This window comes from Aethalodelphis obliquidens, unplaced genomic scaffold (assembly GCF_003676395.1).
Source record: "Aethalodelphis obliquidens isolate GAN/ISIS:26980383/991018 unplaced genomic scaffold, ASM367639v1 scaffold7, whole genome shotgun sequence".
Lineage (NCBI taxonomy): Eukaryota > Metazoa > Chordata > Mammalia > Artiodactyla > Delphinidae > Aethalodelphis > Aethalodelphis obliquidens.
Window position 1 is genome coordinate 52,489,464 of NW_020837951.1, and position 16,224 is coordinate 52,505,687.

General features: G+C 42.3%; 1 protein-coding gene across 6 annotated transcripts in view; it reads left to right on the forward strand.

Moving 5' to 3' along the window:
- SMARCA2 (SWI/SNF related BAF chromatin remodeling complex subunit ATPase 2) overlaps positions 1-16,224 on the forward strand; it is a 172,896-nt gene that overhangs the window by 122,696 nt on the left and 33,976 nt on the right. Inside the window, exon 1 of one of the 6 annotated variants that reach the window (XM_027105763.1) lies at positions 14,366-14,473. The exons of the other annotated variants lie outside the window; for them this stretch is intronic. Within the exon in view, the coding sequence (XP_026961564.1) occupies positions 14,381-14,473 (93 nt within the window). The 5' untranslated portion in view covers positions 14,366-14,380. Of the gene's footprint in view, positions 1-14,365; positions 14,474-16,224 lie in introns of those variants that run through there. 6 annotated transcript variants of the gene reach the window in all.

Sequence of the window (16,224 nt, forward strand, 5' to 3'; positions counted from 1 at the left end):
TGCCTTTTCACCTCTATCCTGTTACACAGTTGGTGTGTTTTTTTTTTTTTTACTGTCATTAAGTCAGTTCACATCACACCATACCCCTACCTAGGACTGAGTTCTTAATCCAAGTTTATTCCCATAGAATTTTCAGGACTTTTCTTGAGCCAAATCAGACCCTTTCTCTCAGTTCCTGCATGTCCTCTCCCTTCTCTGTACCAGACAGTGCTAGGCTGAGTGCTGTAAATACACATCGCACCTTAATCCCCTTACAGACTTGCAATAGGTATTATTTCTCCCATTTTACAGATGAGGCACTAAGCCTCATAGGCCTGGAAGATGGTTTTGGGATTTAGCATTTAGTTTGTGTTTTTTTGTCTTTTTTTTGTTTTTTGCGGTACGCGGGCCTCTCACTGTTGTGGCCTCTCCCGTTGCGGAGCACAGGCTCCGGACGCGCAGGCTCAGCGGCCATGGCTCACAGGCCCAGCCGCTCCACAGCATGTGGGATCCTCCCAGACCGGGGCACGAACCCGTGTCCCCTGCATCGGCAGGCGGACTCTCAACCACTGCGCCACCAGGGAAGCCCTAGTTTGTTTTTAAATATTGAATGTTGAATGTATTGCCTTTTAGATTTTGAAAATGCACATCAGGGCAAGTCTGTGGGAGCATGGGGCTTGGTAAAAGACAAATCCCATCCCAGTTCACAGCCCCTTTTACCCACTCAATCTACCTCCTCCTGGCCTGCTATTTCGGCCGCCGCTTGAAAAGGTGCAGGAGCTCAGGTCAGATCAGCAGCAGGTGAATCTCTTGATGACCCTGGGAGGACCCGCTGCTCGAGAATGTCAAGACAGCCTCCTGCACGGGATGTAAGAAACACCTCGTGAAGGCTGTTAGCCCCACCACTCCTCGAGAAAGGCCTCCTTTGTGGGCTTCCCTTCTACCCAGCAGCGGGCTCAGGGCTTTTGGGGACTCAGGTCAGTTTCTCTACCCTTCTTGTTGCCTTGTTTCTAGCGGGGCCAGGGCCCCTGCCTTTCTCTTCCTTACCTGTTCACTTGAGTTGCCCACACAGCTGTGCCTCTGAGCTGAGTGAGAGGTGTGGATCTGCATGGCTTGTCCCGCTTAGAGGGTCCTTTCTGCCAGTGGGGTTGGATATCTTATTTAAACCAAAGCTGGAGCAAGGCAGAAGATTGTATAATTACCAGTTAAAATAGAGGCAGTTTAAAGAGGTGGGCTGCAACAGGGCAAACAAAACGCAAAAATCTTCATTTTGCCCCATTGATCTGGCTTAGTTTAATTCTCTGTATAATCCTGTAGCCTTTCCTTGAACGGTAATCTTTTAAGCCAGACCTTAGAATGTACTTCCCTGGTAAAACCCTGTCATTTTGAGAAGGAAAAAGAGTAAACAATAAAGACTTAATTTTATTTCAGCAAGGTTTTGGGGTCCCACTGGTCAGCAAGGCATCAATCTAAATGCCTTGGGAGGCTATTTTTATTTAAATGACTTTTTAAAAAATTCCAAAAGAGATTTCAGACCGATAGGAGATTGACATTTTAAGACAAAGCCAAAACTCATACCAAGCAGATTTAAATAAATAGTGAATAAAAGTACCTGTAACATACTGTGAAAGTACAGGGGAAAGAGATCAAGTACAGTATTATGAACGAAATGGCATTTTAGCCCTTTCTGAAAAGATGAGCACGATTTGGGTAGGAAAGAGGGGTCAGGACGGGCAGGGTGCCAGGCTCAGCGAGCCGCAGAGAGACATGGAAACGTGGCTCATGCTACTGTGACCTTGTGTTGGGAGCTGAGTCTGGAGTGGAAAAGAAAAACTAGGGTGGAGGCTATGCATGACCAGAGAATCTGGGCTTTATTCTCTTCCACAGAAAGAATGGCAAGCCTGAACACTTCTGAAATCTGAGAATGAGTGATGTGTCCCTCCATTTAAATAGAGAAAAGATAACCTTTTGCATTATAAAGGATGAATTTAAAGGCCCCAAGAGAGAGGATGAGGGAGACCCCTTAAGGGAGGCCATTATACAATATTTGGCCCTGTGAAGGGAAAACCAGACCAAGGGCAAGGAGACGACTGTTGATCAACTATTTTAGAGGTAACTGCGGTGGCTGACAGGACGTGGCATATAAGAAGGGAAACTGATGATTTTCAAGGTGTTAAATAGAAATTCAGGATAATTGGCGGGTGGGGGTAGGGAATGCTGCTGCTCTTCAGTGACACAGAAGGATCCAGAAGTGAAACATTCGTTCTGTTGGAAGAAAAGTGACGGATTTAATTTGGCACTTTGGGTAGGATATTGGAAATCCTGATTGGCAACTCCAAAGAGAAGGCCAGGCTAGAGAGAGAATTTTTGAAACTGAGTGCCTTGAGGTCACACTTGAAGCCAGGGGCAATTTGGTTCTCCACGGAAGATTCTACGTCCAGAATACGGGATTGGACTCCTCACAGGTACCGGCCATCAATAGTGAGGGGCTGCTCAGAGAGCCCTCGGTGCACGGAGGGTCGTGAGTCTGTGTCCAGGCTGCTCGGCAGAAGGCACCCCCGTCTAGGAGCCTTCACAGGGTGTGTCTCATAGCCCCTCTGTGAGAGCGGTTTGGAAGTTCCCCAGCAGCAAGTCCTCCCAGGCTCGTTAAGAGACACCTCACCTGTTGCTGATGAGGACATCAGCCTTATTAGTGATGCCTGCTGTGTACTCAGAAGGGGCGGCTGACCACAACTGACAGCATATTTACAATCAGTGAGAATGAAAAAAAAAAGAGGGCCTGAGGAAAACTTGGGGAATCTTTACTTTAAGGGAAGGAAAATATGGTGAAAAAAGGTAGGAAATCCCAAGACCGGAGCGTTTCAAGGAAGGAGAGATTTTAAGTAAGGAGCAATGGAAGAGAAATAAAATAAGCTTTAGAGGAGATTAATAGATATGGGAGACAGGAAACTTTGGGCAACTTTTGAAACATATCAGTGTCCCGGTTGCCAAAAGAATTTTACTGTGTGGCAGGAAGTAGAGTCGTCAGTATCGATGACTGTAGAAGTTGAAGGTGAGAAGTGGGATGAGAACCTGAGAGTGATGTAGGGAAGACAGGGTTTGATGCTAGAGTTGATAACTTTGTACTTGAGGGTTCACAGAAACGTCTAGAACAAATAACACTTGAACTCAATCGTAGTATTCAGTAAGCTGGTAGATACCTAGGAGCAGTTTTCCCAGGGAACCCTATCTAAACGTTGAGTTTGTGTTCGACTTGTCCCTAACTTTTCCCTCCCGGTACTGTGCTAGAGACTGTAGGGGAACTGAGAAAAATAAGGCGTGGTCTCTAAGGGGAAAAAAAAAAAGACCTTTCACAGCTGGAGAAGATCTGAGTAGAGGGTAGATCCCTGAAGCAGGGACCACAATCATGGATACGAGGGTTTGGGAAAGACGCTCCAGGTGAGGAGTGTGAGAAATCACAAAGACGGGAAGAAGCGTGGCATGCTCTGGGGAGGGACCGGGCTTGTGATCCTTGTTCTGCGTGCGTTCACATACCAGGAAAGAAGGCAGGTCAGAAGGGGGAAGATTAGGTCACGGTGATCCCAAGGCTCCAGGCATGAGACTTGAATTGATTCGCTGAGGAAAACTGAAGAACGCGAATAGGGCGGTCACGTGATGTAAGGGGTATTTAAGATCTGACCAATGGGGTGTAGCCCATAACGACGTAGGAAATCCTCAGAACGGAGCTGTTACGTCTCAGTGCAGGGGAGAAAAGGACTGGATGACCAAAAAAACAACAAGCAAGCTAGTAGGACATTCCTTGGGACCCCTATTCCAAAAAGGAAAAAAAAACAGCCGAAGCCGCCTTGACTGAAGTAATCAGAGCCAGTAGCCGGTCTGTCAATGAAAATATTAGTTAAGGTGAGAAAATGATACGTCACTTGTACGTAGATGCAAACTTTAATGAAAAACGTAAGGTATATCTGTTGGACACATTTTTGATGTAAGGCTGGGGTTTCCTCTGAGCCTGCGTACTAGAATGCGGTGGTCTATCTTGCATAACTGCCACACGTTATGTATCACTTAGGATTTCCAGTATTGCTGTTTTTAAGAGTGAGAATCTTTTTTTTTTTTTTTTTTTTTTTTTTTTTGCGGTACGCGGCCTCTCCCTGCTGTGGCCTCTCCCGTTGCGGAGCACAGCCTCCGGACGCGCAGGCCCAGCGGCCATGGCTCACGGGCCCAGCCGCTCCGCGGCATGTGGGATCTTCCCGGACCGGGGCACGAACCCGCGTCCCCTGCATCGGCAGGCGGACTCTCAACCACTGCGCCACCGGGGAAGCCCAAGAGTGAGAATCTTTAAAAGAAGAAAGAAGTTTTAGCTTTATTGCAGTATAAATGACAAAACTGTAAGATATCAACTATACATTGTGCTGATTTGATATATGTTTGCATTGTGGAAGGATGCCCCTCGTTTAGTTAATTAACCCATCCTTCACCTGAGGGAGAATCCTAGTACTAACAAAGCAAACTGAGGGCAGGCTCTTCCCAAATTATAGGAGTCTAGTCCTTGCCAAATTCCACAGTATTTTGATTTGTTTTTAAGCAACTAGTCTTTTATGTCTTCTATTGTACTCACTGTTTATAGAAATAAGAACCCTATTTTCACAACTGTATTTAATTTTATGTACTATCTAATTGAATTACGTAGTTCCAATAACAAGCATAACTGGCATCAGGATGTTGGGCAACACAGCTGGGTGTTGGTACAGAGGCAGGTGGAGAGAGCAGAAGATCCATGCTGTGGGTAGAGTCTTGAGTGGAGGTCCATGGAGGGGGCCTTCTGGCTTCCCTCAAATTTTCTTCTTTTTTAAATTGTAGTTATATATAATTATACAATTATTTACTTATTTTTGACTGCGTTGGGTCTTCGTTGCTGCATGCGGGCTTTCTCTCGTTGCAGCGAGCGGGGGCTACTCTTCATTGCGGTGCGCAGGCTTCTCATTGCGGTGGCTTCTCTTTGTTGCAGAGCACGGGCTCTAGGCACACGGGCTTCAGTGGTTGTGGCTCGTGGGCTCTAGTGCGCAGGCTCAGTAGCTGTGGCGCACAGGCTTAGTTGCTCCACGGCATGTGGGATCTTCCCGGACCAGGGCTCGAACCCGTGGTCCCCTGCATAAGCAGGCGGATTCTTAACCACTGTGTCACCAGGGAAGTCCCTTCCCTCAGATTGACTCAGGTGTGCACCTTGTAAAATTTCTCTAGCTGCTTTATTTCTGGAATGCATTTTAGGGCATGTCTTTTACCTAGGAATGCCACTGCGCGTTAGAACCCATCCCTGTGTTTGTTTGCCCCATGCAAATTGCTGACCATGTGTTAGTTGTCGGGATCTCTGATTCTGCCCGTGTTGATTTCAGCTGGGAATTCCCAGCAAAACTGCTAGCCCTGGCTTAGGATTCCACAAAGCTATGGAAACAGCGCAAGGCCAGAATATTGCTAAGTGTGCTTACTAGTAAACCCTGGCCATATTTACCTCTGTACTTGTTTGTTTGTGCTTTAAAACTAGAGATTCATTTTCAAGTTTATTGCATTGCAAATTGTGTTTGCAACATGTGTATATTGCTTAGCTAACTGGGGCTCAACAATTCTGTTTTAGCTTTATTTTTAGCTTTATTGACTTGGCATTAAATAAAGCAGGACAGTCATATTTGACAAATAGCCTTGTGTATACTTAGAAGGACCATACAGATACAACGTGAGCAAATCTAAATCTGAAATTATTGTACATTTCCCAGTTGGCTTCTCAACTTTAACTGGAACCAGACATTCCTCTACTGACACTGTCATAATGTGTGTGTGTGTATGTGTGTGTGTATGCATGTGTATGTGTGTGTACATATCTGTATGTGTGTTCATATGCATGTATCTATATAGCCTAACCAGATACTTGTGTGTGTTGTGTTTATGGAATTGTGGCCTCCTTGAGACCAGCTACTCTCTCCTTCACACAGTATACTCTTTGCATATCCTGTTTGTTTCCTGTTATCCTTTTTTGTTTCCTGTTTGTTCATCGTTTATAGTAATAACATCTCAGGCCTACGTGCTACCTCATGACCTTCATTCAGCTTCAACTCTCACACCAATGTGGAATGCTCTTTCACATTTGTAGTTCAAATTCCTAAGGGAAGTGAACTAACTCAGCCAGTCACTCTCACTTGGGTTTATGCAGAGACCCTCAAGCCAGGCCCTGCACAAGCCTAAAGACAGCCCATCCTAAGAACAGGGGCCCATTCCCAGTCCCACAGGGTGAGACCAGGGCAGGGAGGAGTTGCCTAATTTGGAACGTAAATGCCAGGCAGGATGTGCTGAGGGTAGGACAGTTTCCCTTACACTCTAGGATGGCGTGAAAGATAAAGGCTGCTATCAGTTATTCAAAGGGATGTTTTATATACATACAAGCAGTCTTTTCTTTGCCCCATTGCAACATGTACAAATTTCCATTACTGTGATAGCGTTAAGAAAATCAGTCCCCCAACCACAAATTTCGGTTATCATATGTATTAGTTTGCTTGGGCTACCATAACAAAGTACCGCAGACTGGTTGGCTTAAACAACAGAAATTGATCTTCTCATGGTTCTGGAGGCAATAAGTCTGAGATCAAGGTATTGTCAGGGTTGTGTGTCTGTGTCCTAAACTTCTCCTCTTAGAAGAACACCGGTCAGAATGGATTAGGGTCCGCCCTAATGACTTCATTTTACCTTAGTTAACCTCTTTAAAGGCCCCGTCTGCAAATACAGTCACATTCTGACTGTATTTGGACCTCAACATAAGGATTTTGCAGGAGGACACAATTCAGCCCCTAACACTGTGGTATACTGTGTAAATTATAAGCTGTGCTGCTACCTCTTCAGTCCACAAATCACTATATAAATAACAGATGCATATCATGATCAGTGACCAATCACATCACTTCTTCCAAAGTGTGCTGGTGATTGGTCCCTGAGCATCTGTTGTTCAGTCCATTTACAGACAGCAAAGCATGCGTTTGTGGTGCCTCCTCATGTCCCAGTGATAAACCCACAAAAATAATCGGGAGAGGAAAGTGAGCACCAAACGTGAACGTGGAGCAAAGAGGCAAAAAGTAACAGCACAGGAAGTGAAATTGGATGTATTTAGAAGATTTGAAAAGGGCAACATCAAGCTGAAGATAGGAGTCCTCATGAAACTACAATACAAATCATACTGGAAAAGCCCGATGAATATAAAAAGCAAGCTGGAGTCACCTGAACGTATTTTAGTGTAAGTTGCACTAGGAACATGAAGCCACTTATGGTTGAATTTATTTACTTTGGATTGAAGACTATGACAATAATAAAAAAAAATCCAATCAGTTTGCTTAGTGTTCAGGCCAAAGTGTTGAATTTAGTTGCCGCATTGAAAGAAAATGATAATTACAAGGAAACTGGAGAAGAACATACTACTGCTGGTAAAGGCTGGTTTCATCATTTCAGAAATGGGCATGATTTGATTATCGTTGAGTGGGCTTGGTGGTGCTGCCAGGGCACGTAAGGGCATGACTGTGAAATCTGCACCCAGGTTCCAAAGATTAGTTAAGGCAGGAGCTTGTGATGATCACAGATGTTTACTGCTGATGAGACAGATCTTTTTTGGAGGAGAACCATATCAAGAGCTTAAGTGAAGAAAGAGGCAGGATCACAAAGTGGCCTTCGGAATGGAATCCAGATATTCGGCCAGAGGAACTTCGTGAAGGCGAACTTACCGAAATAATGAAGAAAATGGTCGTGAGGAAAAAGATGAAGATGTCCCAGAGGAAGTGACACCAGCCAAAAAAAAGAGAAAAGTTCACGTTAAGGGAACTGAGAGATGTCAAGACATTGAAAGGGCAGAGGATAAAATGTTGAAAGTGGATCCCTGGCAAGTTGCCAAGGCTTAGAAAAGACTTGCTCTGTATCCTGAGCTATTTGATGAGAAGAAAAAGAAGCCAAGTACTATCCAAATCTTCTTGATACGTTTTCTACCATTTTAATGTCATATTTCTAATGTTTTGAATTAGTGTTCTAAATACTCATTTTACTGTTTTTCATTTCCCTGTACATGCATAACCCACAGTAAGAGTTCTTAATGCTTTGATACAAGTTTGGTCAGTGTCGTGGAATGATCATAATTTTCCTATTGATTATCGGAACGACTTCGTTCGGTTTCAACTTGCACGGTCATTTGTATGGTCCCTCATTTCCATGCAAAACAAGGACTGCATACGTGTGTGTGTATGTGTGTGTGTGCGTGCATGTGTGTGCATGTGTGTCTGTCTGTCTTTGCTGGAAGTCTTCCTGAGATGTACCATGGTATGTTTTTATTTGTGTTGTTCACCTCAGCCTAAGCATAATGTAGCCTTTTCCTGATGATTCCGGTCATCCTTTGTGCTGTGAGGCAGAATAACCTCCAAGTTAGAGTGTGGTTTCTGCAGCCAAACTTCAGATTTCACGTCCTGGGTCTGTGACTGATTTAATTTTTGCTTTGAAGTATAGTTGTTTTACAATCTTACGTTAATTTCATGGTGATTCGGTATTTTTACAGATTGTACTCCACTAAAAGTTATTACAAGAGAATGGCTGTAATTCCCTGTGGTATGTAGTGTATCCTTGTTGCTTACCTATTTTATACAGAGTAGTTGGTATCTCTTAATCCTGTACGCTTGGTCTCTCTGTGCCTCAGTTTCCTCATCTGTAAAATGAGGACGATAACAGGATCTCACAGGGTTGTTGTGAGGGTTGAAGAGCAAATGTGTATAGAGCACAGAGTGCCCGGCCACGTGGTGAACAGTGTGCTAGCTGCTACTCCTGCTGTCAGTGGTGATGGTGGTGGTAGTAGAAGGATTCAGGAGGCCACGTATCTTAAGACGTATTGAAACTGATGTGCTTTACTTCCTCTACGAAATGGCCTCAAACCACTGTGCTCTTGATTTCTTGTGTTGCTTTCCTTATGTGGCCTCCTCCCCTGTAACTTGGCTCTTGGAGGCCTTCTTTACATCTGCCTCGAGCAGAACAAGCACCCTACTCTTAACCCCCGTCTCGTTTGAATTTAATGCTTTAACCGTGGTGGGTTTACAGATGAGAGAATTGGTCTTGTGCTGGTGGCCCGTACGCCTGGGTGAGGGCTCCGTTCCTCCTGGACGGCCTGTCACGGGGAAGCCCAGAAGAGCACTGTTTATTTGGCTCCAAGACTTGCACTTTGCCATTTGTCATCATCTCCAGATGAGGTTATACTCCTAATCCTTGTGTCTTACCTATCTGTCTCAGAAGCATTAAGTTATTGTTTGTAAGCATTGACATTGTACCGCAATCTGTTACCTTCTTTTGGCATGTCTTCATTTTTTTAGTATCCTGAGAACCTCAAAGTACACAGGTGGCCCAGGCCCCCCAGAGAAGCCCTGATCTAGAAACAAGCAGGTGGAGTTCTGGCTCTTAGGGGTTGATAGGAACTGGATGTATGGTCTCAGGGTAAGAAAGCACAAGTGTATTTCTTTTAATTCTCCACTGTTGCTCTAAACCTCTTGCAGGCTCCCAAGTTCTCTCTTGGGTTCTGTGGTTGATTCCACCAAGGGTGCTAGAGTGAAGCACGTGCCTCACTCGCAAGAACAGAGGCGTTAATACATTAGGTTTGTAATGTGGTAGGGTCTACGGGACCAAAGGTTTTGGGGGGCCACCCTCCACTAAATCCAAGTCATTCTCTGGATCGAGTATTATGCTTAATACTGCCCAAAAGGTCCATACTTGGTCTTGTGGCTGAAATAGTTTTTACAGTCCCTCTACTTTTTCCTCTGCCCAACCTCAAATTTCTTTTGCCTGAAATATGTGCTAATCTACCTTGTCTCATCTGTATAAAGTGTGGTTCCCCTTTTCCCCTCCTCCTCCAGGTGTCCTTATGTGGCTTCCTTATGCCATTAGTGGGGAAAGAAAGAGCCTTGGGTCATTTTTTGCAAAAGTGATCTAAAGTTGTCAAACAAGAAACTGAAAAGCTCTCAGTACCAGAAATTCAGTTAAACCGAGGCTCCCTCTGCTTTCCCTTAATGGCCAGCGTTGTACATTTCAGTCCCAAACTCAGGGAGAGCTGGTATCCGGGTTGCCTGACAAACGAGTGAAATAAGAAATGAGGGGCTTTTAAATTATCATCAGTTAATTGCACCCCAGAGGAAAAAAAAAATTTTTTTTAACTATGCTAAAATCCTCAGCCTTCAGATTAAGCTGTTTCCTTTGTTGAGTATTTGAGGCATTTGTTAACAACAGTATAAAGTCTGTGTACAGGTATTTCCTTACATCATGGATATTTCCTTAATAACATTGAATGAGTGAATAATTGAGGATTTTTGAAAAGGCTTCTAGTCATTGTCCAGGACAAGACCAAACATGCTTCTTGTTGAAATACTGTAAGGTTTGAGTTTGGAAGGAAAGCTAGCAAGATTTCACTAGCATTGTGTTAGGTGTTAGGATGCCTATGAACCTGCAGTTGTTGGGGATTTTTCCTTAATATTGAATTTGGTTTCTTTTTCGGGGACTTTTTTATGGGGGTAAAAAAACACAAAACGTAAGATTTACTATTTTAACCATTCTAAGTTTATATTTAAGCACGTTGCTGTGCACCCATCACCATTCTCCACTCCAGAACTTTTTCATCATCTCACACTGAAGTTCTGTACTCATCAATCAGTCACTCCCTGTACCCCTATTCACTTGTTCCCTGAGGGCCACTGTTCTCCTTTCTCATATAAGTGGAATCGTACAATATTTGTCTTTTCGCGTCTTATTTCACCTCTGGAAATTTGATTTTATGCATACTTGTTTAACAGATTGCTTTGAGGGGTGGTAATTGTTGACCTCAAAAATAAAACAATTATTTTACCAGCAAAAATGAGCTTGTTCAGGAATAGCAGAGAATCATCATTCAGGACAAGCATGCGGTAACAAAAACCACAGGCAAGTCCAACAAACAAAGGAGAGGAACGTTATTTTATGGAGAAAAGGGAAGTTGGGAGGGGTTGTTTTGAATAAAATTCCAATGGAGAAAAGGGAAAGTTCAGAGTGATAATGTTTTCTCACTGGCTGAGTTGCTGGGTTAGTAGATTTCTTATAAGAGATGCGATGTACAGTTGACCCTTGAGCTATGCGGGGGTTAAGAGCACTGACCATACCAGCAGTCAAAAATTTGTGTGTAATTTATAGTCGGTCCTCTACACCCAACTTGGGATTCAACCAAATGCAAACCATCTAGTGCTCTGGTACAATATTTACTATTGAAAGCAATCATTGTGTAAGTGGACCCGTGCAGTTCAAACCCATATGTTGTTCAAGGGTCACCCATACATCTGTTCTGGTTGGGTCCTGTAACTGGTGGTTCTGTCCTGTTGATGATTCTTCCCTTGGGCCCTGTAATTGGCAATTCTTCCTGTAATTGACTGTGGAGTGGGGCTTTGTGAGGGCTCCCCCTTGTGGCCTCCTGACTCCATTTTCATGAGGCTTCCCTTTATTTTCTACATGATAATCAAAAACTTAACAATTGTCCAGTTTCAGCCGTGGGTCTGAAATTCTGCATCCGAAATTGCTACTGTCTTTATTAAAACCGAGTGACTAAAATGATGAGGCGTTTTGATCAAGGGCTCCACGTTCAATTTTTTGTTGTTAAATATTCCTATTATAAGAAAGTTTCTCATACAAGAAATCTTAAATTTTTCTTAAAAAGTCCACTTATTGGTTGTCGCTGCTGCTGCTATTAATAGCTCTGATTGTTTGGAGGTTCATTACCTGTATTATTTGCTTCCAGGTCTTGGCAGGGCTTGAGGGAGGTTTAGTCTCCCTGAATACTGAAATCAAGTTTAGTGGTCCCCAGGAAGCACTGGAATTGACATGTAATTAGCAACAATCCTGTCTTTACTGCTTAGCCCTCAGTTCTGTAACCCTCACCTCACAGCCCCCGCAGCATCCTAGTCTTCTTCTGCAATCCAATTACGGTCCTAAGGAAGGAGGACCCCCAGAGCAGGGGGGAGAGGTGAGAGGGAAAGAGAGACCTTGTCAGGGGGGCAGATATTTAAATTTAAAATACTAAATTTCACATTTCATATCCAAGAGATGCCCCATGCATTGTCTAGAATTGCTCTTGAATTGCTCCTTTCATTTTTCTTAAGATGGTCTGTTCCACTGTAAGGGCTGTGCCGCACCGCTTGGTGAATTTGGAGATGCTGAGTGGAAAAGACAACCACAGTGAAACAATGCGCCCGGAGTTGGCTTGTGGCTTTTGTTTGCTTGTCCCTGTTTACCTATTCATAGTCACGGATCCGTTCTGCTGCTGCCTGGTATTGTGGCGTTACATATAATAGCACCCCACTATACCACAGGTTGAGAAGAGCAAAGATAATGCACACTTTCTGGACTGTTCATCTTTCACTAAAAGATGTAGTGTGTGTCAGGATGACAGAGGGGCACGGCTGGACCCACGTGCAGCTGATTCCCGGGTCTGCTGTGTGCTCTGTGAGCTGCAAAGTGTTTCCTTTAAAACGGCTAATCCTGCACGACCATCTCCTGCATTTTGTTATCAGAACCTAGACACACACACAAACACACACACACACACACGCTGCTTTCTTAACTCATTGGGGAAAGAGCCACTCTGTATCTCATCCTTGCACATCCTGTGTCACGATCATGTATTCTTAAAAAAAAAAAAAAAATTGAAAGAGAAAGAGAAAAAGAAAAGGGGGGGTGGGGGTGGAGAAGGTTGCCATCCAGTGGAGGAAAGAGTAATTCCCAGCTTCATTCAGGAAAAAACGCAGGCTGAAATATGCTTAACTATTTTAACTTGGCTGGGGATTTTTATCACCAGAAGGGTTTTTTCCTTAGTGGCATCGGGACCCAAGTGGGTGCCGTGTGCCTTTAAGGGAGGAAGCGCCTCACCAAACTTCGCTGTAGTTATGTCTCACCGTTTGGGTAGGGAAGGAAAGTGTTAATTTCTTATTTGTACACTTTTTTTCCCCGACTTCCTTCCTATTCACTTCATTAAATCTAGAGGCAGTTCAGCATGGGAGCCGTCTGTATGTTGAATTAGGGCTCGCACTCTTGCGCAACACGTCACCAGTCGGAAACTGGGGGTTTGCTTCTGTGATTTATTTCAATATTGTGCTGGTAAAAGGTTTGGAAGGGAATTCTTTGTGGGGTAGTTACTTGAGCATTGTGTAGCAAGTTTTGTGTGTGTGTCACTCGCCCCTAGCCCTGAGTGGTGTCAGTGAAGCCAGTTGAATAAATAATTTTTTAAGGAGGAGAATAGTTTAAAATTTTCCATGCATAATTTTACTTACAGGCAGGAGTAATCTTACTCCACTCGAAGTGCGAAAAGCACAGGGAAATATTTAGTGAATTGATTTCCATTAGAAAAAGACCCTTAGAAATCCCTGAACATAAAGCACTGCATATGGATGTGTTTGGGGTCTTTGGGGAGGAGGGAAGATGTTTTGTAGTTCTCTGCATTCCTGCATAAAACCTTAATTTAAGGGGAATAATGGTCAGTACTTTGTGTGTTTCCTTATGATTCCAAAACCTAAATTTACTAAGAATCTGCACGTATTAGCAATTGTAATAAAAATCGTTTCACTGGTTCTTTTTGCAGTTTAATTTGTTTTCGCTTCTTAGCTACTCCCAGATTTAGAGACTGAAAAGTCCAAATATCACAAGCTTATGCTTTGTTCCTTTTTTGCAAAATTAAGGGGGGAGGAGGTAAAGTAGAAATATTCTTTTCACAGCTTCCCCCTCATCATTTATCCCACAGAAAAGAAAAACAATGAAAAATTTTACAGCATGAAACTGAAAGTGAAGTGTCACAGTTGTTCGGGATTTTCTTTAAAGAGAATAACATACTGCATTAAAATATTTGAGAACATGCACATTGCTTTTACTTACATGCATTTAATGAAAAAGTCTTTTATCCAAAAAAGAAAAAAATTCATCTTAGACTGCTCCAAAACCATGCAGCCTGTTTTTTTCAAGGCACTAAAATGAGCTTTAAAATACAAAAATAGAAAATAAAAGCATACCTGGTTTTAATTTTTAAAAAAATAAATTTGAATATTAATTTGTTTTCTTATTGGCTTAATTGTTCAAATGCAAGTAAGAATCAGAAACCACCTGAGCTAAAATCTCTAATTCTGCTGCCTGGAATAATAAGGGGGAAAAAAATATGATAAGTAGTTGTCAATATTAAAACAGGCTGAAGGAGGAAGGCTTCGGGCCTTGTAGTGGGTAGAATGAAACAGCAGATTTGAGTATCCACAATCCTTTCAGTATTAAATTTTCAGTAAAATAAAATTACTTGTATATGAAAACATAGCCTTTCCCCAGCTCTCTTTTTTTTCCTGATCAGCTGATGAAGAGACTAGCAGCTCGCTGCTTTGCTGGCTTGTTAATTTTATCCCCACTAACTGTGATTTCCGATAGCCGGCCTGCTGATAGTGGTAAGGTAAATATCCTTTTTCGTTGCCGTCTTGAAGATTCAGTAGAACTACATCCCAGGCATGTGTAGGTGTGTAACACATCAAAAGCCGGTGTTCTCCGTATTTCTGTGTGTAACTGGGTGCTTGAGGAGAGCAGTACCATTAACTGTTGACAAGCCTTGCATGCTGTATTTATTATTAGCATGTTCAGCCTCCAAGATTTGCGGGACAATTTCCTCTTCTTGATCTTCGCTTTAGCTGCAGTGTGTTTAGCTGTATAGTGGGTGTCCTGCTTTTAGGCAAATGAATATTAATGAAATAACGTGGAGCTTTTTTTTTTTCCTTTTTCCTTTTTCTTTTTCCCCATAACCCATCAGACCTTGCCTCCTTTATAGTGGTTATCATCTGAACACTGTAGGATCGTGATGGAAATTGTCTTTTGATTATTAAGGCCTAGGCTCAGACTGTCCCTTTAGGATTCTGTCTGTGTGCATGTTGCTTCTCTGGGGTTGCACGTTGGAAGATGCATAGAAAACCTTTTTTTTTTTTTTTTTTTTTTTTTTAAATCCCACTGGCATTTTTAACATGCCAGGTTGTTTTGTGTTCTGCACCAGGTTTTCTTCACAAAACCTTTCTTTTTCAGAAGGCATTGTACATAAGTGAAAGAAATTATGTCTGAGCTGTAATCACTCTTTATATTGATTGTTATACTCACATGATCATAAATATTAGCCATGTTTGGTGCTGTGGAGAAATGAAGGTAATTGCCTGATGATTAGAGCTCTTTTCAGCCACGAGACATACTGGAGGCAATATTGAGGGGCAGGAGGAACAAATAACATCACTTATTTTGTGTAAGAAACCAATATCGAAATGTAATTTCAAGGTCTTTTTAAAAATCTTCTTTTCCATGGTCAAATTTTCTCTTACCTATTGTTGTTTTTTTTCTTTGCAGTTTTTGTTTTTGTTTCTGTTTCTTTCCCTTTATTCTTCTTAAGTTTTGAGATTTCCTAGGGGGAAAAAAAAAGTTTAAACTTCTGGGTCTGTCACATGGATCTTTTAGCCATTTATGAACAGGTTTCTTTTTATACCTGGTTGTTTTTATAGCTATTTTATTATCTCTCTGCATTAGTGCTGCTGGCTCTGGTTTAAAGCAAGCGTTTGCAGGTAATTGGAAAAAAGTGTTTTTTGTTTGTGTGTGTGTTCTTGATCTGGATGGTTTAAGTGCGTTTACCCAGGAATGTGGCTTTGTACTTCCTGTTTCCTTGTTTACTAATTGCTACGTTAGAAGAAAATCTGGATGGAATTTTGATTTTGTGTTGTGAATCACGAATAAATTGATGTTAAACCTCAAAGAAGAGAAGATCAAAGCTCATATGATTGTAAGGATGTAGTCTTAGGGAAATTTCTTCTTCACTCACCCCTTTTTTTTTGGTTTGCCTTTTACCTTCTACGGTAATGAGACAATAAAGGTCTTTATCTTATATTGAGCTGAAATGTCATTTGGTTTTAGTTATCTTCAAACACTTAAATGTATAGATCTTTTCATATTTGTCACATTCTTTGCTATTAGTGTTTCGGGCCTTCACCTATTTTGCTCATGAAACAGACTTGGGTTAAAGTTGCATTTATCCAATATGGTGGTCTTCTATTTTTTCTTCTTACTTCACTGATTACTGTTAACTTTTACTTTTTTTTTTTTTTTTTTGCTGTTGTTAGTTTCATTTTATTCTACTTATGTAAACTGTTTTCTTTTTGGTATTCTCTCGTCTTGAAT